At 47.9% G+C, this 27,754-nt stretch overlaps 1 protein-coding gene across 1 annotated transcript; it reads right to left on the minus strand.

Annotated features, from left to right (window-relative positions):
• Positions 1-2,969: 2,969 nt before the first annotated feature.
• LOC130489456 (polyunsaturated fatty acid lipoxygenase ALOX15B-like) lies at positions 2,970-26,743 on the minus strand. The gene is made up of 14 exons (XM_056863179.1): positions 26,383-26,743; positions 17,098-17,302; positions 15,928-16,009; positions 14,752-14,874; positions 14,533-14,636; positions 13,240-13,412; positions 11,789-11,932; positions 11,104-11,307; positions 8,305-8,391; positions 7,752-7,921; positions 6,275-6,396; positions 5,854-5,954; positions 4,015-4,185; positions 2,970-3,149 (listed from the first exon to the last, which is right to left on the minus strand). The coding sequence occupies exons 1-14, from the start codon at positions 26,674-26,676 to the stop codon at positions 2,970-2,972; spliced, it is 2,160 nt and encodes a 719-aa protein (XP_056719157.1). The 5' UTR covers positions 26,677-26,743.
• Between the last annotated feature and the right edge of the window lie 1,011 nt (positions 26,744-27,754).

Below are 27,754 nucleotides of genomic sequence, written 5' to 3' on the forward strand. Positions count from 1 at the left end.
TGTAGTGGTTAAGAGTGTCGGACTAGTATCTGGGAGACCCAGGTGTGAATCCCCACTTGTGCCATGGCCTGACCCTGGGACAAGGCTATGGCTGTGTGAGAGAGCATGTGCAGAAAGTCCTGATTGAATCTCTGGCATTCCTAGTTAAAGGGGCTCAAGTCAGCAAAAAGTAGGGAAGACCCCCTACACACACACGCACACACACACTCCTTTGCCTTAAGTTTAATATCCTTCTCTCCTAGGCTAACCTACCTTGCAGGGTTGGTGTGAGGAACGGTTGGAGAGGGGGGCTACGTACACTGCCTTGACCTCCCTGGAGGAATTGTGAATGACTGATAGACATCGAAATGTCAATCACAGGCCGGGCTTTTGTAGCAGAACACAGAGAGAGCCTCTGTCCTTTCAATCAGTCCCCCGCCCCCCAGCAAAATTTGATAGAAATCGAATTTCAATAAATATTCAATAGAATATTTGGTATAAATATTTCTTCTTGTTTTTAACATGTCAAGGGCATATGGATGGTGCTGGACTGGTGATAAAGGCAAGAAAAAAAGGCATAAAAGTCTTGCAAAGAAAATAAGCGGGATGACAACGGAGAGAAAATATGCTGAACTTCAGTTCCATCCAGCTCTTTGCGCACCCATGGGGGGAGCCTTCAAAATCCTCCCTAACCTAAGGACTCACATGGGAAGAGCCAGGTTCTAAGGCGATGCCACACGTTTCACAAGCCTTGCACAGGAATTGTTAAAATGACAGAAATGCGGATCAAGGCCCCCGGACTGCTTCTGTCATTAGCCCAATCAACATAATAGCAGAGGAAGAACCTGCTGGACTGGATTGTGGTTATGTATTGCATCCTCGCTTTCCATGTGTCAGTCCTCATTGGGAGTGGGAATGGTAGAGCATCTGTTCGGCATGCAGATGGTCCCAGGTTCTATCCCTGGTATCCCCAGCTAAAAGGACCAGGCAGTAGGTGATGTGAAAGACCTGTGCTTGAGACCGGGGAGAGCTGCTGCCAGTCTGGATAGACAATACTGATCTTGATGGACCCAGGGTCTGATTTGGTATAAGGCAGCTTCATGAGTTCATCTGTTCACGTACTTTTTCTGTTGATATGAAGGGGGCGCAACTTTTTCTATGTTTCCATTTTCTTGCTGATCAGAAAGTGCATCAAATAACAATAAAATATTTAGAGAATAACAATATAATAAATAGGAGAGCCAGCGTGGTGTAGCGGTTAAGAACGGTGGTTTGGAGCGGTGGACTCTGATCTGGAGAACCAGGTTTGATTCCCCACTCCTCCACATGAGCGGAGGACTCTAATCTGGTGAACCGGATTTGTTCCCCACTCCTCCACATGAAGCCAGCTGGGTGACCTTGGGCTAGTCACAGCTCTCTTCGAGCTCTCTCAGCCCCACCTACCTCACAGAGTGTCTGTTGTGGGGAGGGGAAGGGAAGGTGATCGTAAGCCGGTTTGGGTCTCCCTTAAGTGGTAGAGAAAGTCAGTATATAAAAGCCAACTCTTATTATTATTATTTCAGAAATTGATTACAGTGTAGTAGAATGGGCCTGGGAGAGACTCCCCCCACCACAGTTGAGTGAAGAAACTGCATAGCTACCAGGTAAAAAAAGACTACTCAGGACTTAGGAAAACTAACAAGGGATGGGTCCGTGCACGGGTGCCCGCAAGCCAGCTCCAGCTCATTGAGTGCTCATATCCGGCCCCCGAGCCAGTCAAGGCAGCCACCCCTTCCCCATTCTCGATCTGGGCTGGTGAGGCATGGCCCGGCCCGACCTGACCGAGCGGCATTTATGTCATATCCGGCCCTCTTAACAATTGAGTTCGACACCCCGGGATTACTCCCCATTTTACTGGCAGGAAAACTGAGACAGACTGAAAGCCCCTTAAACCAGAAGGGGGGAAAGCTCTGATCCATGCTTAATTCACCCTGGAAACAAAGCCAGCGGACATAAATTAAAATGTAGTGTTGCAATACAGCTTTTATTTTGCAAATTTCTTTGTGTGAAAATATAATTGGATTTAATTGTTTTAACTCCACATTGCGTAAAACAGGTTTTTCAAATATTTGCCCTCATCATATTTTCCTCTACGACTCAACCATTCACTCCCCCCCCCTCCATTCTGCAATATGTCGGGTTGCCAACTCCGGGTTGGGAGATTCCTGGAGATTTGGGGGTGGAGCCTGGGGAGGGTGGGGTTTGGGGTAAGGAGGAACCTCAGTGGGATAAAATGAGTCCACTTTCCACTTTCCACATCTCCAGGGAAATTGATCTCTGTAGTCTGAAGATCAGTTGTAATTCCAGGCCCCATCTGGAGTAGGGTTGCCAACCTCCAGGTACCTGCTGGAGATCTCCTGCTATTACAGATCAGTTCCCCTGGAGAAAATGGCTGCTTTGGCAACTGGACTCTATGGCATTGAAGCCCCTCCCCTCTCCAAACCCTGCCCTCCTTAGACTCTGCCCCAAAAATCTCCCGCTGGTGGGGAAGAGGGACCTGGGAACCCTAATCTGGAGGTTGGTAACCCCTAGTATGACTATAATAGTGTTACCAGGTTGCCACCCAGAGATTTGTGACTGTTCTTCCTCCCACTTCTTTGTCCGCATCTGCCCTTATAGCCTGTGGGAGAAGGAACAGGTGGAAGGAGCAGGAAAGGCGGGTGGGAGAAGCCGTGGCTGCCCCATCTTCAGCTAGGTGGGCGATTTTAGATACACAGCGAGCATGAATCTCTGGGTTGCAAGGGTCACAGCATCAGTCACTGTGCCGCAGCATTTGTTTTGTTCTGCTTTTCGGAGCGTTTTGTGGCTATGTGCCTTGCACGATGTTCCCAAGAGAATTTGGGAGGACGGGGCTACTCTTCGGTTTCCATTTCAGAAGGGAAGAGGGAGGGAGAGAAGTTCCGGGCATGGTCAGCGTGGTCTGGAAACGTGCCCGTCAGAGCTTCCGGGTATTAGATAGCTGTGCTGTTCTCTATGTTGGGTGGGTAGAGGTAGGTATAGGGCACCGCCAGCAACTCGTTCCTCATCTTAATTTCCTCCGAAATGTGCTCAAGACGTTGTTGGAAAGCCTTGATGAGCTGTTTTGGCTCTTCCTCGGTGAAATGCTCTTCGTGGTATTGCCCCAGTGGCTTCTGGAAAAGGGGAAGAGAGAAAGCTAGAGTAAGTTTTAATTCAGAGGAGGGCTGTTCAGAACTCTGCCCTGGAATGTGTGAAGTAGCCATAAAGATGGGAGTGTCTTTGCCCATGCGCAGAGCGTAACTCGCCTCACTGTTGATGTTTTCAAAAATTATTAACTACTGGAGAAAGCAGAGGATAGATTTCTTCCCTTTCTATCTAGGCTAGGATTGCCAGGCCCCACAGCTCAGCCGGCGGGAGCTTTGCGGGCCTGCAGTGGACGTGCGCAGTGCGCACGCGCACCTGGTGAAGCATGTGCACGCACTCTGCATGACGCGCCTACATCACTTCCGGGTCTATCGAAAGCAACGCGGATGCTCTAGCGATCCCGGCCGAAACTCATAGAGTTTCAGCTGAAGTTGCCAGGGCGTCCACATCATCTCTGGGTAAACCTGGAAGTTACGCGCGCGGAGCGTGCCCGCTGTGCCCGCCAGCCCTCAGCTGGCCAGCTGGCAACCTGGTGGATTGGCGGGATTTTACCCGCCACCACCGGGCACCTGGCAACCCTAATCTAGGCCTTATACAAGAAGAAGAACATACTGTTGAGTCGCACTAACTCATGGCAACCCCATCCATGGGTAGAGTTGCCAACCTCCAGGTACTAGCTGGAGATCTCCTGCTATTACAGCTGATCTCCAGCCGATAGAGATCAGTTCACCTGGAGAAAATGGCAGCTTTGGCAATTGGACTCTATGGCATTGAAGTCCCTCCCCTCCCCAAACCTGGGCCTCCTCAAGCTCCGCCCCCAAATCTCCAGGTATTTCCCAACCTGGAGCTGGCAACCCTACCAGTGCTGGATCACCGTCCCCGTCTCCCACTCACCATGTCAAAGTCCTCGTTGCGCAAGACCCAGAGGACAGAGAGGACCAGGCTGGTGGTGTTCATCTCAGGGATGATATCCAGGAACTCCTCCAACGTTATCGGGGCTTTAACCTGGGGTGGGGGCTTCCTCATTGAAGATGGCAAGTTGGGCATGAAGGCCCCCAGTTCAAACTGCAGGCCCCCAAGAAGAGAGGGAAGAGAGAGAGCGTAAAGCAAGGCGAGACGGATACAGCAGCCCTCCTGACGATTCAGCATCTCAAGCGGTTTGGTGGCTACACGAGAGAGGGCCTTTTCAGTGGCAGCCCCACAATTACGGAACAACCCCCCACAGGGAGATGCACCTGGCCCCCTCAATTTTGGTCTTTAGGGGGCAGCTGAAGGCGGTTATATTTAGGGCAGCGTTAGTTTAACTTTATTAGCAGTCCTGAATTGTGATTTTTAAAAATTATGATTTAAAAGATTTTAGTTTTTATGCATATCTATGTGCCTTATGTATTTTATTTATCTTGTAAGCTGCCTTGAGCTCTGTCAGGAAGAAAGGCAGCCAATAAATGTTTCAAATAAATAAGATAAAAAAATAATTAAGTGGGGCATGGGTCCAGGCGGGCTGGGCTGTCCTTGTATCCCATAAGAAATCAGTTTGTAAAAGTCAGATAATCTTACAGCAATTGAGAGAATAAACGTGCTGCTCCAATACATAATGGAAAATGCCCACTTTCCGATAAATTTTTGGGAGTGGAACCTAATACTCAGCCTTCTTATCTGGGAAACAAGATTGTATCGCAGATTCTTTTGAAACAATCTGCCCTTGGGGGTGATGTTATCTTCCTCCAGTATGAGGATAAACATGCCAGTAGCTGTTATTAAGTTCAAAACCACTTTTTTGGGGGGGGTTAATTTCCTCTACTTTGTTCTTCAGATATCCAAGAAACGCAACCTTAGGATCCATTGGTAATTAATATCCAGTTATGTCATTAATTTAACCCAGGATTCCTTGCCAAAATAGCATTATTGCTGGGCATTGCAGAAAAATATGTTTTTAAAAAAGCACCAAGATCATGAATTCAGTGTACACCTAATCTGTGTGTGTAAAGAGAGCCAGTGTGGTGTAGTGGTTAAGAGCGGTGGTTTGGAGTGGTGGTATCTGATCTGGAGAACCAAGTTTGATTCTCCACTCCTCCACATGAGCGGCGGAGGCTAATCTGGTGAACTGGATTTGTTTCCCCACTCCTCCACATGAAGCCAGCTGGGTGACCTTGGGCAAATTACAGCTGTGTTAGAGCTCACTCAGCCCCACCTACCACACAGGGTGCCTGTTGTGGGGAGGGGAAGGGAAAGTGATTGTAAGCCAGATTGATTCTCCCTTAAGTGGTCGAGAAAGTTGGCATATAAAAACCAACTCTTCTTCTTCTAAAGTAACTATAAGTTGCAGCCGACTTATGTCGAACTCATAGGGATTTCAAGGCAAGAGACTAACAGAGGTGTTTTACATTGCCTGCCTCTGCGTAACAACCCCGGACTTCCTGCGTGGCTGAGGTATGCCCTGACCCGAATGGCTGGTACTAACCCACTCTTGTCAGATCTCGAAAGCTAAGCAGGGTCGGCCCTGCTTAGTGCTTCGATGGGAAACCTGGTCTCCTGGAATTGCAACTGGTCTCCAGACGACATATCAATCCCCCTGGAGAAAATGGCTGCTTTGGTAGGTAGATTTGATGGCATTATACCCTGTTGACGTTCCTCCCCTCCCCTATCCCCACCCTCCCCGGACTCTGCCTCTAAAACCTCCAGGAATTTCCCAACTCAGAGTCGGAAGCCCTAACAGAGAGCCCTCACACCCACCTGTCCACTATTGACGGCTGCATGGTGGGCCGAACAAGTGAAGATGACCATGGTCAAAAACTTGGTGAGCTCCGGGACCGAGCGGATGGAGGAAGGGATACCTATAGGGGAAGAAGGGAAGAGTCCTCAGTAATGTCAGGCTCTGAGGGTGAGACAAGGCAGCTGCAACATGGTGATGTGAAGAAGCCTGCAGGAGCAAAGTGAAGTCACATGGCTGAATTCGCTTCTCCAGCACAATCTTTTTTGGTACTCTCGTGCATTTCCTTGCTTTCTCCAGACCCCCATCTGGGGAGGGTGGGCTCCGAGGTCCCTCTCCTCCTCAAAGCCCACCCTCCCCAGGCTCTAACCCCAAATCTCTAGGAATTTCCCAGCCTGGAGTTGGCAACCCTATGAAGGGCATAAGCAGCAATTTGCGGAGTACCTGAGGATCGCTTGGCCAGGAAACCCTTGGAGAAGATATCACAGACCCAAGCCTGTAACTCATAATCCCTCTGGACAGCTAAATTGTTTGTATAGTAGAGTTCCACAATGCCAGCGACGAAGCTGCCGGAAGAGAGAAGTCAGATTAGCCCCAACATTGAGGAAGTGATCCTACGTCTAATTCTACGTCTAAACAATAAATACTTTTCTTCAAGCCACTGATGGCTTTCCTTTCCTTTCGTCTCCAGCAGGCCTGAAATTGTGTCCCCCCACAAAAAAAAACATTCTTCTGATCAACCTTTGACTTCTGCAGGGGATATTTTTGGGTAGCAGAAGGGTTGCAAACATCCAGGTAGAGCCTGGAGATCTCTCAGAATTACAACAGATCTCTTGGCATCAGAGACCAGTTTCCGTCTGGAGAAAGTGGCTACTTTAGAGGGTGGACTCTACGGCATTATACTCCACTGAGGTGAACTCCCCTCTCCAAATGCCACCCTCCCCAAGCTCCACCCCCCAAATCTCCAGGAATTGCCCAACTTGGGGTTGGCAACCCTAGAGAAGAACCTCCAGTGCATGAATTACAGAAGGAAAAGGTTCTTCATAAAAGCCTTGCCCTTGAATGGCGCCGTGGGATCACATATTTTCTTTTTAAAAATTTTTTCGTATGTTTGCATACTGAATGTTTTCATCCTGTCCATTTTCTTTGTTTGCTTCACCAGTTCCATTTGGTTACTTTATTGGATTTTCACAGCTTTTTTTTTTTTACATTTTATGCCATTTACACGCAGAAACAAGCCTTCCATTTTAATGCCAGTTTAACTGCCCAGTCTCATTGTCTTGGCTGAGAAAAAGACAACTGCAATGACCAAGAAACAATCAAAGAAACTCCAGTTTCCCAATTGAAAAAGGTTTGATGACATCTCTCCTCTACAGCCTTCAGAAACAGTAACTAGTTATTTTATTTATAGCTAAGGAGACCATCACAAAATGTATGATTGCCAGTAAGATTACCATAGGCCATTTATGCACGGGAGGTTTTGCCTTGGATTTGCTGCTCTCTAGATGCACATTTTCCCCATCCAAATTCTCAAAACTCTACATGGGGGCTTATTGTTGAGTTTTGAGAATTTGGATGGGGAAAAAAGTACATCCAGAGAGCAGTAAATCCAAGGCAAAACCTCCCATGCATAAATGGCCATAGAGTTTCTGGCAATTGCTAGATCTACCTTGTCACTTCTAGGTAGTCAACTCTATTGTCAGACCTTCCTATAAGTAGACTAAGACTTATTTTTCTTTGTCATTTTTCTCCCCAGGACCATAGCGTCCCGCCCTAGCCCCAGTTTCTACCCGTCGATCAGCTGAGCATCTGTGGGCAAGGACTGCAATTGCCTGGAGGTCCCCTGCCATAAACAGGCAAATGGGAACGTACCCATTTAGTTACGTGTCCCAACTTTCCCCACAAAGTCCATTTCCCTTACCTCTCAATGGCATCCCAGATCTTCAGCCCATCATCTCGGTAGTAATAATGTTGAAGCAAGCTGACTCCGCGGGCCTCGATGTTATCTGGGAGGCAAAGATCCGTGTAGGTCAAGTTCTCCAGGGCCTTTTTGAGAAGCACGGCTAACCCCTGGCGCCCAATCGCGATGGCCTGTGGAGGGACAATGTCAATTTCCTTTCAAATTGCCCACTCCCTAGACCATGGGAAGTTTGCTTGTGTTGATGATGTTCCACGACAGGCAGAAAGATCAGAGTTAATGTAGCCAGCTCCAGGTTGGGAATTACTTGGAGATTTGGGGGGGGGGGTGTGGAGCCTGAGGAGGGTGGGGTTTGGGGAGGGGAGGGACTTCAATGCCATGGAGTACAATGACCAAAGCGGCCATTTTCTCCAGGTGAACTGGTCTCTAGTGGCTGGAGATCAGTTGTAATAGCTACTACCTGGAGGTTGGCAATCCTAAGGGATGTCCTTGCATAGGTGAACCAAAAAGGCAGCATACCAAGATGACGCCCAGCCTTCCTCGAAGATCCACTTACCCTGTCAAAGACGCCTCCTTGGTTGGTAAGGTATGTTCTAGCCAGCACGTTGATGTGGATTGAATACCGGAGGTGAGGAATCAGGAGCTGGAAAAGGGAATAAACCCTGACAACTGTATATGAGCTACAGAAAAGGGTCTAGCCACTAGGATCACGTTGAGGGTATTGTTTTCCTGGCTGTCCTAGTTTTTTTTACAATTTGATAGGGCTTCTTTTTAACCGACTTGGCTTTGGATCCTTTTAATTACAGGTGACCCTGGAATTCCATGATGTGCCATTTGGCCCTAAAATGTAGCCACAGGAAGGAGGGGTAAAGGAGGGGGATGTTGCTAAATTACTGGTCTCTGCTCGTGGAACTCCAGAGTCACCTGCAGTCCGGCTCTAGTGCCCCACTCCCTTGTTCTCAAATCGTGTTGCCGGTTTGCGGTGTTTGATGTATTTTAAACAAGCTTTATTGTGGCAAGCTGCTTTGGGGAGAGGGTGTCTTGCGACCCAGAAACAAAATAAAAAATTATTTCAAATATATTATAACTAAGTAAGCAGTATTAGAATGCTGAGTTGTTTTTATAGAACACAGTTCTCAGCTATGTTTCTTAGGATCATGGAGTTGGAAGGGGCCATACAGACCATCTAGTCTAACCCCCTGCTCAATGTAGGGTCTGCCTAAAGCGTCCCTGATAAGTGTTCAATTGCTGTTTGAAGACTGCCAGTGAGACTGAGTTTACCACCTCCCTAGGCAGCCAATTCCACTGCTGAACTATTCTCACTGTAAAAAAATTTCCCCTAATGTCCAGATGGTACCATTCCGCCCGTAATTATACCCATTATTGCAACTCCTATCCTCTGCCGCCAGAAGGATCAGCTCCCTGCCCTCCTCTAAGAGACAGCCTTCCAATACTTAAAGAGAGCAATCAGATTATTCTCTTTAATCTTTAATCTTAATTTAATTGATTGTCTCTCATAGAGAATTGCCTCTTGCAAAAACGTAGTACAAATCTATGATGATATTTAGAAGTTAGGAAAACATTAAGGGTTATACTGTATTGGAACAAAGGAAGATTGCATTTCTTATTTTGCTGGAAATGTTGCCTCCAGCTGTGAACATATATTATGACATCCACCTGAATACTTTTCTGCAGTTACTCTTTATCCCTAATTTTTTGGTGTCTTAATGTGTAAGATCTTGTTTCACAGTGTGGTTGGTTTTGTTGTTGTTTACTAATTTAAATAAAAGATATATTTAAATTATATATATAATGCTGGTTTCTTTCTTTCTTTCTTTCTTTCCACAACCCATATCTTTTTAATGGAGGTATGAACATATGAACACATGAAGCTGCCTTGTACTGAATCAGACCCTTGGTCTATCAAAGTCAGTATTGTCTACTTAGACCAGCAGCGACTCTCCAGGGTCTCAGGCAGACAGAGGTCTTTCCCATCACCTACTCGCCTAGTCCCTTTAACTGGAGATGCCGGGGATTGAACCTGGGACCTTCTGCATGCCAAGCAGAAGCTCTACCACTGAGCCATGGCCCCTCCCCATGGCAGATACATCCTAAGAGTTGCATTGCATGACAATTTCTTTCCCCTGAGTTCAGGGAGCAGCAGAGGGCATTCAAGAGGCAAATGGAACAAAACCAGATGGGAAAGCAATTTCTTCGGCTGGGCGTATCTGGGCCTGCTCACAGCTGCAGACATCTGCCTCCGGCATCACTCTAGCACCTAAGCAGCCACATGCACATCTGGACAGGTTTACAGCTTGCACATACCCACCCATCCCTGGAATCTGACACATCTGCCGACCACCCGCAGAATGGAGGCCACCTGCTGGCCACACATGTCAAGGAACGGTTAGGAATGCTCAAAACCGGACACACCTGCCAGCAGGTGAGTTGCATCGCCACGTTCCGTTGCCCTGGAGATAAATATGACTACTAGTAGAACACAATTTTAAATCACTAGCAGTGGGAAAATTTCAGAGGGTAGCCATGTCGGTCTGCAGTAGAAGAGATGGATTCGAGTCCAGTAGCAACTTAGAGACCAAGAAGGTTGTTGGGGTATGAGCTTTCGAGAGACAAAGCTCCTTTCATCGTCTGACAAAGGGAAATTTGACTCTCAAAAACTCATACCCCGAAAATCTTGTTGGTCTCTAAGGTGCTCCTGGACTTGAATCTAGCAGCGGGAAAGGATACACTGCCCCCCCCATTCCTTCTCCTTTGTATTTATTACAATTTCTAGGTCAGGAACACATGAACACGTGAAGCTGCCTTATACTGAATCAGACTCTTGGTCCATCAAAGTCAGTATTGTCTACTAAGACCGGCAGCGGCTCTCCAGGGTCTCAGTCAGGGGACTTTTCACAGCACCTACTTGCCCGGTCTCTTTAACTGGAGATGCCGGGGAGTGAAACTGCGACCTTCTGCATGCTGAGCAGAGGCTCTACCACTGAGCCACAACCCCTCCGCAGAAGAACTACTTCATTTTTTCCTGAGATGAGAGCTGTGCGGTAGCAATATGGGTAGCAATAGCTTTGCACAGACGCATTGCAAGCATTCATGGGTGTGAATGCAGCCATTACAAACTATGAAAAGTAAGTATTTTAAAAATTCTTCCGAGGGGCATGTTTTCAGGTGGAGTCAGCAAATTCCACTCAGCAAGACCTCTCTTTCTTCTCTTCCTGTCCTTGTTTGTGTTGTATGGAAGCTGGGAAGCAGACTGAACGCAGACATTGCCCTCTGCCTTGTGCTCAAGCCTATGTCCTCCCCCCCAAGTCTCCGTAGGCCCCCCCTCAGCTCTTACCTTATACAACGGGTGGCACATTGGCAGCTGTCGCAGGGTCGCCACAGAAAAGACCTCGGCCATGAGATGGCCACAGAGGAGGTGGGTGATCACCTCGTGGGTGTGGAATTCGGAGTTGCGCACCCAGGTCTTGGCCAGCGTCCAGATCCATTCTTCATCGGTGGGCAGGAAAATGGGATTTTTGGGGCCCGGGTGCTGGCTGAGCTGTGGGGGGAATTACTCAAGGGGGTTAACATGTGGCCATCTTTTGTCACCTGTAGAAATAGCCATTTTCGGCATGCTTGCTCACTGGACTGTTGACTAGGGATGCATGTCCAAGAAATGTTCATGCTGTTACCACATGTCCCATGGCACCCCCTTGAAAATCTTCAGATGTTTCACCTGAGGAGGAACCTACACACACACACACACACACACACACTTCAGATGTCCATAAGAACATCAGAAGAGCCCTGCTGGATCAGACCTGTGATCCATCTAGTCCAGCATCCTGCCTCACACAGTGGCCAACCAGTTCCTCTGGAGGTCCAACAACAGGGCATAGAGGCTGAGTCCTTCCTCTGACTTTGCCTCCTAGCACTGAGATCCAGAGGATGACTGCCTCTAAACATGGAGGCTCCCTTTAGTCACCATGCTTACTAGCCGCTGATAGACCCCTTGTCCATGTTTTGCTCTTTGAGTTTACCTGAATGGCTAGAGGGATGACTTCTCCGGTGGGTCTTTGGTGCAGTAGGCACAGAGGAGCCGCGATGTACTGGCGTTTGCCGTTCAGCTGGACGGTAGGAATGCCCTCGAGGATCTTATAGTCAACAAGGAAAATGGTCCCTTTCTGGAAGACAAGGGTGGAGAGGGGGAGAGGGGGTCAGGATGAGCCCTTCTGGGTCTCCAGGGGCATGTCAATATTGTCTACTCTGACTGGCAGCAGCTCTTTGGGGTCTCAGGCAGAGGTATTTCACATCACCTACTATCTGATCCTTTTAACTGGAGATGCCAGAGACTGAACCTCTACATGCCAAGCAAATGCTCTACCACCGAGGCATGGCCCATCTCCAGCATTTACACATGAAGCTGCTTTATACTGAATCAGATCATCAGTATTGTCTACTCAGACTGGCAGCAGCTCTCCAGGGTCTCAGGCAGAGGTCTTTCACATCACCTACTTGCCTGGTCCTTTTAACTGGAGACAACGCGGATTGAACCTGGGACGTTTTTGCAAGCCAAGCAAAGGCTCCGCCACTGAGCCACAGCCACAGCCCCTCCACAGAAGAACTGCTTCATTTTTCCTGAGATGAGAGCTGTGCACTAGCAATATAGGTAGCAATAGCATTGCAAGCATTCATAGGAAACTGAGTTTTCCCACGATTCTTGGGTGTTGATGCGGCCATTACAGACTATGAAAACTAAGTATTTTTAAAATTCTTCCAATTCTTCCAAATTCTTCTTTTTGAGGTAGAGTCACCAAATTCACAGCATAGCTGCAAGGGACTCTCCTTGCATGAACCCCAAAGTTTGGTAACGTTTGAGACGGGGGTCCAATTTTATGGGGTCCCGAAGCATCGAAAAGCATTGTGAACTGTACCATGCTTTCCTATGGAGAATGGAGGAGACCTAGGGTTGCCAACTGCCAGGTAGTAGCAGGAGATGTCCTGCTAATACGACTGATCTCCAGCCGATAAAGATCAGATCACCTGGAGAAAATTGGCCGCTTTGGTAATTGAACTCTATGGCATTGAAATTCCTCCCCTCCCCGAACCCCACCCTCCTCAGGCTCCGCCCCAAAAACCTCCCACCGGTGGCGAAGAGGGACCTGGTAATCCTAGGGAGACCCCTTCAGGGGCCCATAAAATTGGACCTCATGTCCCAAATGCTACCAAACCGTTGGGTTCGTGCAAGGAGAGTCCCTTGCAGCTACACTGTGAATTTGGTCACTCTGCCTCAAAAAATGTCTCCCCCAGAGCTCATTTAAAAATTCCCATAGGGAATAGCCTGGGGAAAGCCGATCGGCTATCCGGCTTAGGCTTGATTCCCAGTTTTAATATTCGGCTTAAATTAAACCTGGAAGAAGCCGAAAAGGCCTTTTCGGGTTTATTTTTGGTTCGGGTTTATTGATATGCACAGCCCTAGCTGGGAGGGTACCTTCAGCTCTTCTTGGAGGGTGGTGTATTTCCCCAGAGATCCTGCCACCATTTCCTGGGTCACAGGGAAATTGTCTGGGATCCTGGTGCACTTCCGGATCATCCCCGGGTTGATTCCATTTAAGAACTGGTAGCCAAAGAACTCATCATCCTTCCAGTGGTTAAACACGTACTCTGGAGACGGAGAAAGAAGAAGAAGAAAGGAAGGAAGGAAGACCTTTGTGTTCTTGGCCTTTGTAGAATCAGACCAGCCTCAGCAAGAGGGCCGAGTTAAGGTTATGGTGTTTTAGAGAGGATAATTTTGAGCATGCATTTCCTAAATGAAGCTGTGCGTACTGGAGGTTGCTCAGCTAAACCGACTAATCCCCATACACACCCCATGGGATTTCCAACCTCCAGGTTGGGCCTGCAGATCTCCCAGAATTATAACTGCTCTCCAGATGACAGAGGTCAATTTCCCTGGAGTAAATGGATGCTTTGAAGGGTGGGACTCTATGGCATAATACTCTGCCCAGGTCCCTCCCCAGGCCCCACCCTCAAATCTCCAGGAATTTCCTAACCCAGAGATGGCAGCCCTATTATCTTACTGTGTTTTTCCTTCCAGCTGTTGAAGTTGCGCTACACACTACAAACTGAATTAGCAGCAGAAGTGATGTGTGTGGGAAAGGTGCTGGTATGGTTGCCAACTGCCTGGAGATCAAAAACATCCTGCTCTAACAGAGGCGTATAATAATTGTGTGCCTATCAAGTAGCAGCTGACTCATGGCCACCCCACAGGGTTTTGAAGGCAAGAGATGAGCAGAGGTGGTTTGGCAATTCCTGCCTCTGCATATCAACCCAGCTCTTCCTTGGTGGTCTCCAAGTATTAACCATGACTGACCCTACTCAACTTCTAAGCTCCGTTGAGGCTGGGCTAGGCTTGGCTACCAGCCATGATGGGGTGTTATTTACTTCCCTGCCATGAAAAGCTTCATACATGAAGCCTCTATTTACATTTTTCTGTAGGCCTCTTGGCAATCCAAGGTGCAATCCAAGGTGCCAACTCCAGGTTGGAAATTTCTGGAGATTTGGGGGTGGAGACTGGGAAAAGTGAGTTCTGGGGTGGTGAGGGACCTCAGCAGGGTATAATGCCATAGACTCCCTCCTCCAAAGCAGCCCTTTTTTCCCGGGCAACTGATCTGTGCATTCTGGAGATCAGCTGTAATTCTGGGAGGTCTCCAGGCCCCACCTGGAGGTTGGCAAATCTAGAGAGAGAGGAGACAGGCGTGGGGTTGCACCCTAGACCATCACTGACCTGTGACAGGGGTGTGGTAGAACCAGAAGACCTTCCGGATGTCCTCAAGCTTCCCCCAGGAAAACGGCTTGTCCAGGAAGCCCTTCACTTTGGCCTCGAACATCCTGAGGGGGAGAGACCCTTCTATTTATTAGAGTGGAGGAGGAATTCTGCACACCTTCCCCTCCAGAGGTTCTTAAGGTGGACCCAAGATGCCTTTTTAGGGCCCTCGATACTTACGCCACCGTCCCACGCCCGAAAAAGGCGGTGGCTTTAGGGAATGAATACTGGAGGTTGTACTCCAGAGACAGGGCCGTGTCGATGTCAGCACAGCTGGGAACTCCTGGGAGGTATTCCTTCCATCTGTTCAGACACATGGGCAGAAGAAAAGAATTCATTTGCATGATAAAGGACATCCTCGGTGGTTACAGGTAGTCTTTGGTTCATTCCCAGTAGCAGCAGTGGTACATTCAGCCCTTCTGGGTGGTGTCCCTCTCCCTGGGATTTCATAGAATCATAGAGTTGGAAGGGGCCATAGAGGCCATCTAGTCCAACCCCCTGCTCAATGCAGGATCAGCCTAGAGCATCCCGCCGGAGGAGAGGGAAGACCTGGCAACCCTAGGGCGGAGTCTGAGGAGGGCGGGGTTTGGAGAAGGGAGGGTTTGCCATAGAGTCCAATTGTCAAAGCGGCCATTTTCTCCAGGTGAACTGATCTCTATTGGCTGGAGATCAGTTGTAATAGCGGGAGATCTCCGGCTAGTACCTGGAGGTGGCGACCCTATTATAGAGCTGTCCCTGCAGATGCCCCTGCGCTTCTTTCCTGGTGGTGGAAAGTTGCAGCCAACCTACAGTGAGACCGAACAGAGGTGGTTTGTCATTGCCTGCCTCTGTGCAGCAACCCTTGCTTGTCTCCCATCCATGTGCTAACCAGGGCCCACCCTGCTTAGTTTCCGAGAGGAGGCTAGCCTGGGCCACCCAGGCCAGGGGGCTTCCTTCCTGTGTGTGTGTTAAGTGCTATCAAGTCGCTTCTGACTCATGGCGAGTGGCGACCCTATGAATCAAAGTCCTCCAAAAGGTCCTATCTTTGACAGCCTTGCTCAGATCTTGCAAACTGAGGACCGTGGCTTCCGTCATAGAGTCAATCCATCCCTTGTTGGGTCTTCCTCTTTTCCTGCTGCCCTCAACTTTTCCTAGCATGACTGTCTTTTCCAGCGACTCTTGTCGTCTCATGACGTGACCAAAACACGACAGCCTCAGTTTAGTCATTTTAGCTTCTAGGGTCAGTTCAGGCTTGATTTGATCTACAACCCACTGATTTGTTTTTTTTTTGGCCGTCCACAGTATCCGTAACACTCTCCTCCAACACCACATTTCAAAGGAATCTACTTTCTTCCTATCAGCTTCCTTCCTACTCACCCATATTTGTTGTGCCTGGTCACCAGCTCCTCTCGGCGATGCCTCCGCTCCAGGTAATGATTGTCATCCGATGGAGTCTTGGCTTCATAGGAAGGGGGAGGCAAATAAGTATATGAACAAGCTTGCGATCTTCCCTGCCTTTCCTCTCTGCTTTCCAACTACCTGAATTTTAAGAGCCATGCCAAAGAGTAGGGCTGCCACTTGATTAATGACAAAACTGTCATTAATATTATAGGGTTTAATTTATGAATTTATTAAGCAAAGGATTAAATATACATAAATCAGCATAAAAATAAGACCTTTGCTTTTGCTGGCCCCACAGGGTTTTCCAGACAGGAGATGCTCAGAGGTGGTTTGTTGTTGCCTGTCTCTGCGTAGCGACCCTGGTCTTCCTTGGTGGTCTGCCATCCAAGGACTAAGGCTGATAAGATCAGGCTAGGCTGGGCTATCCAGGTCAGGGCAAAATGAGACCTAGCATTGCTAGGGTTGCCAGGTCCCCCTCTCCACCAGCAAGAGGTTTTTGGGGTGGAGCCTGAGGAGGGCAGGGTTTGGGGAGAGGAGGGGCTTTAATGCTATAGAGTCCAATTGCCAAAGTGGCCATTTTCTCCAGATGAACTGATCTCTATCGGCTGGAGATCAGCTGTAATAGCAGATCTCCGGCTAGTACCTGGAGGTTGGCAACCCTAAGCATTGCACGCTGTGTCAGTATGAAAAGGGGCAGGGGTGGGGAGGAAGTCAGTATGCAAGCACAGCATCAAGCTGGGTTCACACCCAAGTCTTATGGTTGCCAACCTCCAAGTACTAGTTGGAGATCTCCTGCTATTGCAACTGATCTCCAGCCGACACAGATCCGTTCACCTGGAGAAAATGGCCGCTTTGGCAATTGGTCTCTATGGCATTGAAGTCCCTCCCTTCCCCAAACCCCGCCCTCCTCAGGCTCTGCCCTAAAACCCTCCCTCCGGTGGCCAAGACGGTTTTGGCAACCCTACCAAGTCTGCTTGCCATGACATCGGAACATAGCCTGGTTTTCTTACAAATTAAGGCATAACTCATCTATGTTCAAATATCCTCAGCACCTAACTACAAGACACACAAATCCTCAGGCATTTCCAGATCTGGAGTTGGTAACCCTAATGAGAGGGCCTCCCGAGTGCAGGCCCACCAACTCACCTGCCCCTTCTCTCAGGGAGATTGTGCAATAGCCCTCGATCCATTGGTAACAAGGGAACTGGTAGCACTCCCCCTGCGGGGATGTCACCTGGACAGAACTGCAGAACCAGCTGCTTTCAGGGAAGAAGGAATAAGGGTCCTTATGCAGTCGGATCAGGAGGATTTGGCCCAGGTCATGGTCACAGGCGACTTCCTGGTCGTCTACCTGTTGGGGGAAGTGAGAAGAAAGCATATACACATGGTACACATACACAGGAAGCGGACCTTTCACTGAATCAGCTCCTTGGTCCATCGAGATTGGTATTGTCTACTCAGCATGACAGCGGCTCTCCAGGGTGTCAGGCTGGGGTCTTCCACAGCACCTTTTTTTAAACCGGAGATTCCAGGGATTGAACCTGGAACGTGTGTGAAAAGCAGGCGCTCTGCCCCTGAGCCAGGGCTGCTTCCCTCCCCCGATCACATCTCGCTCTTGAAAAAGGGACATGAATGGTACTCCACATGAACACATGAAGCTGCCTTCTACTGAATCAGACCCCTGGTCCATCAAAGTCAGTATTGTTTACTCAGACCGGCAGCGGCTCTCCAGGGTCTCAGGCAGAGGTCTTTCAAATCACCTACTTGCCTAGTCCCTTTAACTGGAGATCCTGCTGGGGGTTGAACCTGGGACCTTCTGCATGCCAAGCAGATGCTCTGCAAACTGAGCCACAGCCCCTCCAAAATTATTACCGTATGCTTCTTTTGTGTTACCAAGAAAGCCTGATTCACACAGAAACTAGAATGTGCTGACATGCCTGAAATTAGGATGTGTTATGTCTGTTGACCCAATTCTGGACTGGATATGATGTCTTACTTTTAACAGAGGGCTTGCCAGTCCCCCATGGATGTTGTAATTTTCTCTGTGGCCGGTGAACTTCAGACTGGCGGGGGGGGGGGAACGACAGAGGTTTATAAAATTATGCATGGGGTAGAAAAAGCTGTTAGAGAGAACATTTTCTCCTCTCCGAGGGCATCCTATGAAGCTGACGGGTAGTTGGACGAACAAAAGGTAATACTTCCTTACGCCACGAGTGATTAAAATGTGGAATTCGCAGCCAGAGGATGTAGTGTTGGCCACAGGCATAGATGGCTTTAAAAGGGAATTAGACAGATTCAAAAGAGGATTAGATAGATTTAAAAGTGGGTTAGACAGGTCTGTTGGTGGCTACTAGCCATGGTGGCTAAAGGGAACCTCCACATCCAGGGGCAGTCGGCCTCTGAATTCCAGTGCCAGGAGGCAACATCAGGGAAAGAAGGCTTTGGCCCTGTCGTTGGCTCTTCAGAGGGACAGATTGGCCACCATGTGAGAAGAGATGCTGGACATGCTGGACCGCTGGTCTGATCCAGGAAGGCTCTTCTGATGTTCTTTTCTACATTTTCCCACCAGAACTTGCCTTCTGCTGAATGAGACCCTTGGGCCATCAAGATCAGTATTGTCTACTCAGACTGGCAGCAGCTCTCCAGGGTCTCAGGCAGAGAGGTCTTTTACACCACCTATTGCCTGGTCCTTTTAACTGGAGATGCTGCCAGGGATTGAACCTGGGGCCTTTTGCACGCCAAGCAGATGGTCTACTGTTGAGCCACAACGTCTCCCTAAAGTAGGGTTTCCAACCTCCAGGTAGTAGCTGGAGATCTCCTGCTATTACAACTGATCTCCAGCCGATAGAAATCAGTTCACCTGGAGAAAACGGCCACATTGGCAATTGGACTCTATGGCATTGAAGTCCCTCCCCAAACCCCGCCCTCCTCAGGCTCCACCCCCAAAACCCCTGTCAGTAGGGCAACCCTACCCTAAAGGAAGCCTCGAATTAGACCATTGGTCCATCAAGGTGAGTGGTGCCTATTCAGACTGGCACCAGCTCTCTGGAGTGTCACACAGAGGTCTTTCACACCACCTGCTCCCTGCTCCTTTAACTGGAGATGCTGGGGATTGAACCTGGGATCTTCTGCACGCCAAGCAGATGGTCTACCGCTGAGCCATGGCCCCCTCCTTTATGTTCAGCCCAGCCATAATATTTGTGAGCGCTCACCCTGTGGCTCGCTTGCCTCCTCGCATTTTAAGTCTTCCCCTCCTGGTACCCTCAATAGTCTCAGAGTACATGACAATCTTCTAGTATGGGGGAGAGGCCGTAGGGGGAGTGCAGGAGTCCAATCCAAACCTGCCCTGAGTAACACGCACCAGCACCACATGAGATCAAAATGTCACAATCTGCATTGTTGAGTGCTGTAAATTGGGTCCCATGACATTGTTAAGTTCTGCATTAACCATTCTCGAATACACATTAGGCACCTGCAAGCAGGAACATTGGGACATGTCCTTCTCAGGTGTAGGTACTATAAAGAGGACAGGGAGAAGATTCTTGGCCCTCTTTTAAGAAAGAGCACTGGTTATTCTGAATCCGATAGAGTTAACATCCTTCTTAAAGATGAATTTTCTCAGGTAACAAAGTTAGCGGCCAAGTTTTGTAGAACAGTATTTAATTATAGGAAATCTAAATAGAAATGAAAAGTTGTAGAGGGGATTTATTGTTTAAATTTATATTGTTGGCCAGTTTTTAAAGAGAGTAATATTTTGCGTAGTGTTTAATCAAAATGTATTGTTTTATACTGCCGGTTTGGGTATTCCATGTAACTGCAAACATTTTATGTTTGGTCTAAGGACCGTAATAATAAATAAATAAAGCAGGTAAACAAACTTTGGCACTACCATGAGTCAGCCATAAGCAGATGCTTTGGATGTCTGCCCACAGGCACTCCACGCCTCTGGGTAACACGGCCTTATCTTCCCTTCCCATTGCATTCCCTCACTGTCTGTCTAGTCTATGTCCTACATGTCATTTGAATGGCATGGTGACTCTATGCTAACCCGTGAGCAAGGGAGAAGGGCAGACACTCTGACGTGATGGCTTTTGATTTCCCGTCATCATCAGCTGAGAGAAAGAAGCAGTGGTGTTAGGGGTTGCAACCTCCAGGTGGGGCCTGGAGAGCTCCTGAATCACAACTGATCTCCAGGTGACAAAGATCAGTTCCCCCTAGAGAAAATGGCTGCTTTAGAGGGAGGACTCTACGGCACTGTACCCTGCTGAGGTCCTTTTACCTTCCTCTAGCTCCCCCCCCCCTCAAATCTCCAGGAATTTCCCAACCCAGAGCAGACAACCCTAAGCAGGGTAAAGCGAGGGATTCTCAAACAGCAGCCAGTTCCTATCACGTTCTGTTCGCCAGTGGTGAACAGGGAGCCGAATATTTGTTGATCAGTTTGGCTGGTTGTGAATATTTCAAGACATGTTCAGCGGGTCACTTTTCATGTATTCAAACATTACATTAGAGCACAGTATTTCTGGCAGTATTTTATTCGTGTAGTATAATGGTTAGAGTGTTGGACTGGGAGTCCCTGGTTCGATTCCCCATTCTGCTATGGAAGTTTGCTGGGTGACCTTGGGCCAGACATGCACTCTCAGCCTAACCTACCTCACAGGGTTGTTCTTATGAAGATAAAATGGAGGAGCACAACATTGTAAGTTGCTTTGTGTCCCAATAAGGGGGGGGGGAAAGGTGGAATTCAGATATCTAAATACAGAAAAATAAATAAGTCATATTGTTTGGTGCATACTAAGTCTGGGTTATTGAGATCATTTCACGCCTTGTGCTTTTCCACACAGCCTTATGGGAGTCGTACCCCTTTGCTACCCAACCCAACCATTCGTGATCCTCAGGGAGAACCGATTCCACCAACTATGCAAGGCAGAAGAGAAGGAAAGGAAACACCACACCGTTGCAAAGTCACACAGCAGACTGGCTAGCCTTCGAGGCAGATTGCAGTGAGCCGATCAGAGGAGAGGCTGACGAGTGATCTCAACCACCACACATAGTATATACTATGCATCCTCTTGTTGAACGCGTTTGCCACAAAATTTGCAGCACTCCTAGGTGAAAATCTGGTAAGGCTCAATTTTTTTGAGCCCCATGGCACAGAGTGGTAAGCTTCTGTACTGCAGTCCAAGCTCTGCTCATGTCCTGAGTTCGATCCCGACGGAAGTTGGTTTCAGGTAGCCGGCTCAAGGTTGACTCAGGCTTCCATCATTCAGAGGTCGGTCAAATGAGTACCCAGCTTGCCGGGGGTAAAGGGAAGACAACTGGGGAAGGCACTGGCAAACCACCCACTGCCTAGTAAACATCGGGATGTGATGTCACCCCATGGGTCAGGAGTGACCCGGTGCTTGCACAGAGGACTACCTTTAACTTTCAAGGCTCAATTTTAACAGGTGCCAAACAGGCAGAATTTCAATTTTTTCCCCAGAAGAGAGCTGCGCTTATGGGGGAGATATGTTGAATTTACTCCTGGCAAGATGAAGCTTTTCAAGGCATGAGAGTCTGACTCCTGGCTAAGGATAATCAGATTTCCTTTGCTCCAGATATTCAGTCTCTGCTGCCTTTCACTTTCTCCTCAGTTTCTAAAACCAGTTCCAGAATATGTGCACATGCACAGTTGGCCATGGCTCCCTTCGACTCACTTGTAGCCGTCCCTCCCTCCCCCCCCCCCCGTGCTACTTATGCATGTTGATCAAACATGGCACAAGATCACACTCGATGTGACTTTACACATTTGGCTGGATCAGGAGTCTCTTTGTGTGGTCTGACTGATGCTGTCATGCATTCCTGTGCACTGGGAAAGCACCACACACACAGATTCCAGACACAGCTCCTGGTGAAATCTCATCCAGAATGCATTTCAGCAACATGTGCATATAGTCTGGAAATGCAAAGGGGAGAAAAAGATGCAAGTGAATTAAAGAAGCGGGAAGTTACAGCATACTAAAGGTTCAGATGCACCATACAGAATCTGGAAACAAACAACAACAACTAAAAGAAGCAACATAAGGTTTCTAAATGCATCCGTTTCTCTCCAAAAACGGGTAATTCAGATAACCAAAATCCAGGGAGAAATGGAGGAGGAGAATTTTGGAAACATCCCAATTTCCTATGGGGGGGGGGAAATTAGACAACTGTAAGACCTTTTATGCTTGGCTGTTTCCCTCGTGGTCACCCCTCCAATGACTTCTGGTCTTTGTGTGATTATGCATGCCATTTCTGACCATCAGAGGTCGCCTCGCTCTTTCCCTGCGTTTCCCCGCGTTAGACCTGTTTTATCTCAAATTTGAAAACACAGTCAAAACACGGGAAATGCAGGGAGAAAAGCAAGGCGACCTCTGATGGTCGGAAACGACATGCATAATCACAACAAAGAGCCGAAGTCATCTGAGGAGTGACCACAAGGGAAACAGTCAAGCATAACTGGCTTAAGTTGAATAGCAACCAAAAGGGAGACTGCAGCCAAGAAATCAGAAGGAGGCTGAGACTGGGAAGGACAGCCACGAAAGAGCTAGAAAAGATTTTTAAGTGTAATGATGTGTTACTGGCAACCAAGATCGAGATAATGCATACCATAGTATGCCCCATTACTATGTTTGTCTCTTGCCTTGAAAACCCTATGGGTAGGGTTGCCAGGGGCCTCTTCGTCACCGTCGGGAGATTTTTAGAACAGAGCCTGGGGAGGGCGGGGTTTGGGGAGGGACTTCAATGCCATAGAGTCCAGTTGCTCAAAGGGGCCATTTTCCCCAGGTGAACTGATCTCTCTCGTCTGGGGAGCAGTTGTAATAGCAGGAGATCTCCAGCTAGTACCTGGAGGTTGGTAACCCTACCTATGGGGTCACCATAAGTCAGCTGCGACTTGACGGCGCTTTCTACCGCCACCCATATACGAGGTCTTGTTCTGCTGTCATACCGTTGCTAAGTTTCCTTGGGTGCCTTTGAGGAGCAGAACTTCCCTCGCTGTCCTTGCGGGATCCTTTGAATAATCAGCAAGCGTAAAAATATTGGCACCAGTTGTTAGGGATTTCAGGGTAGCTTTTCCTATGATCCAGCAGCCCTTCCTTCGTTATGTTGATTACTTAACATGGTCTGCTGATGCTACCTCAGTAGGTGTTAATTGTTGGGAGATAATCCCTTGATATTTTGTAGCATTGTTTATGCATGCAACTGTGACACACCCGCCCTTCTCAGAGAGAAGCACAGCACACACACACACACGCATGCATTTTTGAAAGGATTTAATAGCTAATTGTGCAACATTGAGCACTGATAGTAAAAATGAAAGGGATTTGGGGTGGAGGGAACCATGCTAAGCCCATAAGCAAAAGCCAAATTTGGATGCTTTAAAAAAAGAACTTTTTTTGGAGGTTGGACTGCTAATGCTCTTCACATCCAAATTGGAAAAAGTTGCTCCATAATTGTTGGTAGCAAGAGTGAAGACCGGATAGAGGAAACGCTATTCCGGATACTTGTAGCGCTTTCACCAAAGCATAGCTTCATCAGCCTCTTGTGTTTCACAGCAATGCCTCTCAGGAAGACTGCAGAACATGTCACGCTATTGATTCGCCTTCTCCTATGTTGTCAGACTTGATTATATCAATATCTCCAAGGTTTGTCTTGCATAAAGGCTTGCAAGTACAACTCATAAATCACATGTAAAGCTCCCAGTCTGGGCTGCTATCTTTGGGATATCTGACAACATAGGAGAAGGCGAATCAATAGCTTGACATGTTCTGCAATCTTCCTGAGAGGCATTGCTGTGAAACACAAGAGGCTGATGAAGCTATGCTTTGGTGAAAGCGCTACAAGTATCCGGAATAGCGTTTCCTCTATCCGGTCTTCACTCTTGCTACCAACAATTATGGAGCGACTTTTTCCAATTTGGATGTGAAGATTTCTATCGCTTTATATTTAGACAGTCGCGTTGTTCTTTGGAGACAGCTATTATGCTTATAATATAAGTGTTGTTGCTCATTGAGACATTGGTTTAGTTTTTGTATATATTTTGTACTATTTGTATGTAATCACCTTGTTGTTTGTACACCTAGTTTGTTAGTGGTATACTTAATACATTGTTTGAATATATTGAGTTGTACTGTTTCTTTTTCTAGTACCTACAGTTAACAGTATTGTGAGTCTTTCTATACAACCTCCAGGTAGTAGCAGGAGATGTCTTGCTATTTCAACTGATCTCCAGCCGATAGAGATCAGTTCACCTGGAGAAAATGGTCACTTTGGAAGGTGGACTCTATGGCATTGAAGTCCCTCCCCTCCCCAAATCCCTCCCTCCTCAGGCCCTCCCCTCCCCAAATCCTGCCCTCCCCAAAAACCTCCCTCTGGTGGCGAAGAGGGCAACCCTACCTTTACAGCAGCTGCACATTGTCAACATTCCACTTCTGGCTACAGTTGGAGGAATGGCTCCTACCAACTTTTCCCCTAGCCAAGGAGGGACCCTCTCTGTGACCACCCAAAAAAGCGATGCTAGGGATCCTGGGAACGATCGATGTGGAATGGGGGCTGCAGAGAGGCATGGAATCAGGTGATCTCGAGGTAAAAACCTGGGAGCCTCCAAATCCAGAATGTCCAGAGTATTTGTGAGCATTCCGTGACTCTGTTTCAGCTCAGCCGACAGGCAGGAGAAGCCACCACACTTGGGTTGCCAGGTCCGGGTTGGGAAATACCTGGAGATTTTGGGGGGTTAAGCCTGGGAAGGATGGGGTTTGGGGAGGGGAGAGACTTCAATGCCATAGAGTCCAATTGCCAAAGAGGCCATTTTCTCCAGGCGAACTGATCTCTATAGGCTGGAGATCAGTTGTAATAGCAGAAGATCTCCAGCTAGTACCTGAGGTTGGCAACCTTATGCCATACACATCCCTAATGTCTAGATTTGCTCAACATAGTCCCTGTTTTGAGGATAAAATGGAGAGGGGGGATGTAGTAAGCTGCCACAGCTAGGGAACACATCCGAACATCACGGGGAAGGGCTAGACCAGAGGATGTTCTCTTGAGTAGCTTGGCAAAGCACAGCCCTATAACCAGTGCTCAATTGCAAGGGAAGTAGCTTCAGAGGTTGCTGTGGAGGCTCCACTGCTGAAAGGTAGGGCGCATACTTTACACACAGACGGTCCCAGGTTCATTTCCTCCAGCTCTTTGCTGGAAGGCAAACCTCAGGCCCTGGACAGCAGCTACCTGTTCCGACAGGCTATGCTGACCTAGATGAGCCAACGGGTTGACCTGGTACGAGGTTGATCGCTGTTTCCTTCTGTTCTACTTCCCATCAGAATCACATGCAGGAGATGGGACAATATTAATTACATTTCACAAGCTGGGAAGACCTGGTTCTTTCTTCAAGCCTTTGCCCACCTGCCACGGGGAAGCGTTGGAGTGTCTATTGTGTTTGCCTCTTTTCCGTAATGTGACTGACTTACATGGACAACAAAAGGGGTTGAGCTACACATAGAGTTGCCAACCTCCAGGTACTAGCTGGAGATCTGCTATTACAACTAATCTCCAGCCAATAGAGATCGGTTCCCCCTGGAGAAAATGGCCGCTTTGTCAATTGGACTCGATGGCCTTGAAGTCCCTCCCCGCCCCAAACCCTGCCCTCATCAGGCTCCACCCCCAAAACCTCCCACCAATGGCGAAAAGGGACCTGGCAACTTTAGGTACATAAAATGACCGAAATCTGACCAGATGAGTTTGGGCCTTTTACAGGCCATCCTCAGTGGTCATACATACACAATTTTGCAATACACATCCTGACATATACACAACTGTTGTACAAGGTATATAAGCCTTTTATTCTGTGTGCCTTTATGTTAAAATAGTTAGTCCACGTGCCTTAAAACATGGCTCCCAGCTCATACATTGTATATGGTGTCCAGCATTTCAGGATGTGTATAACATCAACAAACATGAAGAAAAGGTTGCATTTATGTACTAACATCAACTTTTATATGTTGGTAATATTTGTAACTATGTTTGTGCCTTTTAGGAAGCCTGTATTTTAGGCCCTGTGTTTTTAAATACAATTGTGAACAATATATAATAAAAATAGATTTATTGGTTGTTATATTAGATAAGTGTTCAGCTCAACCCTTCAACCAACAAGATTCTGGGAGGGTCTGAGCTTTTGAGAGTCAAAGCTTGGTATCTGACAAAGGGAGCTTTGATTCTCGAAAGCTTATACTCCCAAAATCTTGCTATCTTCTAAGGTGCTGCTGGGCTCAAATCTAATAATTAATTAATATTCTTTTAATGCTACCGATATTAACATTTTACAAAAGTAACCGTTATGGCTCAGTTTCCTCCCCTGAAAAGGACACAAACCATCGCCCAGCTTCCTTTCCTTCTCTTTGACCCTTTAATCCCGAAACTCACCGATCCCCGGGAACAGCTGGTACCGGCCCGGTTCAGAAGTTGCTTGGGGCTCTCTCCATTGGTCCCCACCAAGGTGATGGAGACCAAGTCGAAGGTCCCGGTCAGGAGCCCTTGGCCAGTGGTCACTCGGACCTTGTAGATGACCTCTTCACTCGGTTTGCTGCAGAAGATCCCAGTTGGTTCCATCATGCCCAAGTAAGGGCTCTCAGGAGATCGGGGCAGATAGAGGCCGGAAAGGGCTGGAGAAAGATCTGGAGATCCTGCCCTAGCGTGATGCACAGGTGAGACAAACATCTCTGTTGGGAACCGGCTTTTCTCCCTTTTGGATAATTACACCCAGGTGCCTTCAAGCAATGAACAAGCTGTCAAGTCAAGAAGGCTCCACCTCCTCTTTCTCCTGCCACCAGCTCCCAGCTGCCTCCAACATCGCCGTCCACCATTTATATAGGCACCTGCCTCTTCCAAAAGTTAAAAAGGCTGCAGGGAGGAAGATTACCTCCAGCTTCTCATCCCTGTCTCCGTTGTGGGTGGCAACCCCACACCATGAGCAGAGATTAGGGAGGATGAACAGATCTGATCAACTGAGATAGTGCATGAATAAAGATAAAGCAAGAGGGAGAGATATGCTGGCCAGTTGCCCATGAACATGTTAATGAGGAGTTTGGGTTTTTGTATATGAGTAAAGTTTCATGAAACTCCCATTCAATGCATCTTTTTAACATGCTGTTCAGTGAGTGCTGTCTGCTCCTGTTTCTTTCCCTGATCTGCAAAAAGAAAAAAGTGAGGCTCCTTTCTCAGCAGCCCCAGCCAATGAAGGATCACAGAAGCAGTGGGATGAAGTCCTGCCAGATTGGTTTTGCAACAACACCAAATCAAAGCCAGGACCCTGTTTCCTGCCTTGCTCTGAATGACCAAGCGTTTTGTGCTGTTTTTCAGCCCTCGACATCACTGAAATGGAGAGAGTGCATTCCATGTGTGCGCGGGGGGGGGGAGCTTTTCCTGAAACGCCTTCCCATTTTCTATATTAATTTAGGAAGGAAGGAAGGGATGGTTTCAAAGGGTAGCCATGTTGATCTGCAGTAAAACAGCTAGATTCTAGTGCAGTAGCACCTTAAAGACCAACAAGATATGAGAGAGAGAGAGAGAGAGAGAGAGAGAGAGAGAGAGAGAATGAGAATAATAGCATCATAGAGTTGGAAGGGACCACCAGGTCAATAGATAGACAGACAGACAGACGGCATGGATGGACCAGACTTTAATTAAGAGCGCTGGAAAGCCCAAAATATTTGAGCGACATCAGTGGAAACTCTAGACAGAGTCGTTTTCATACTTTAGTTAAGAAGGGACACAATCCATCCAGATGATCTCCTCC

The sequence above is a fragment of the Euleptes europaea genome, chromosome 18, assembly GCF_029931775.1.
Source record: "Euleptes europaea isolate rEulEur1 chromosome 18, rEulEur1.hap1, whole genome shotgun sequence".
NCBI lineage: Eukaryota > Metazoa > Chordata > Lepidosauria > Squamata > Sphaerodactylidae > Euleptes > Euleptes europaea.

Coding starts and splice junctions, on each gene's coding strand:
- LOC130489456 (XM_056863179.1), bottom strand. CDS start 26,676: ATGTTTGTCTCACCTGTGCATCACGCTAGGGCAGGATCTCCAGATCTT. Junction 16,010..17,097: donor CTCCCTGAGAGAAGGGGCAG/GTGAGTTGGTGG, acceptor CTTCCTATGAAG/CCAAGACTCCATCGGATGAC. Junction 6,397..7,751: donor ATCTGGGATGCCATTGAGAG/GTAAGGGAAATG, acceptor CTCTTCCGGCAG/CTTCGTCGCTGGCATTGTGG.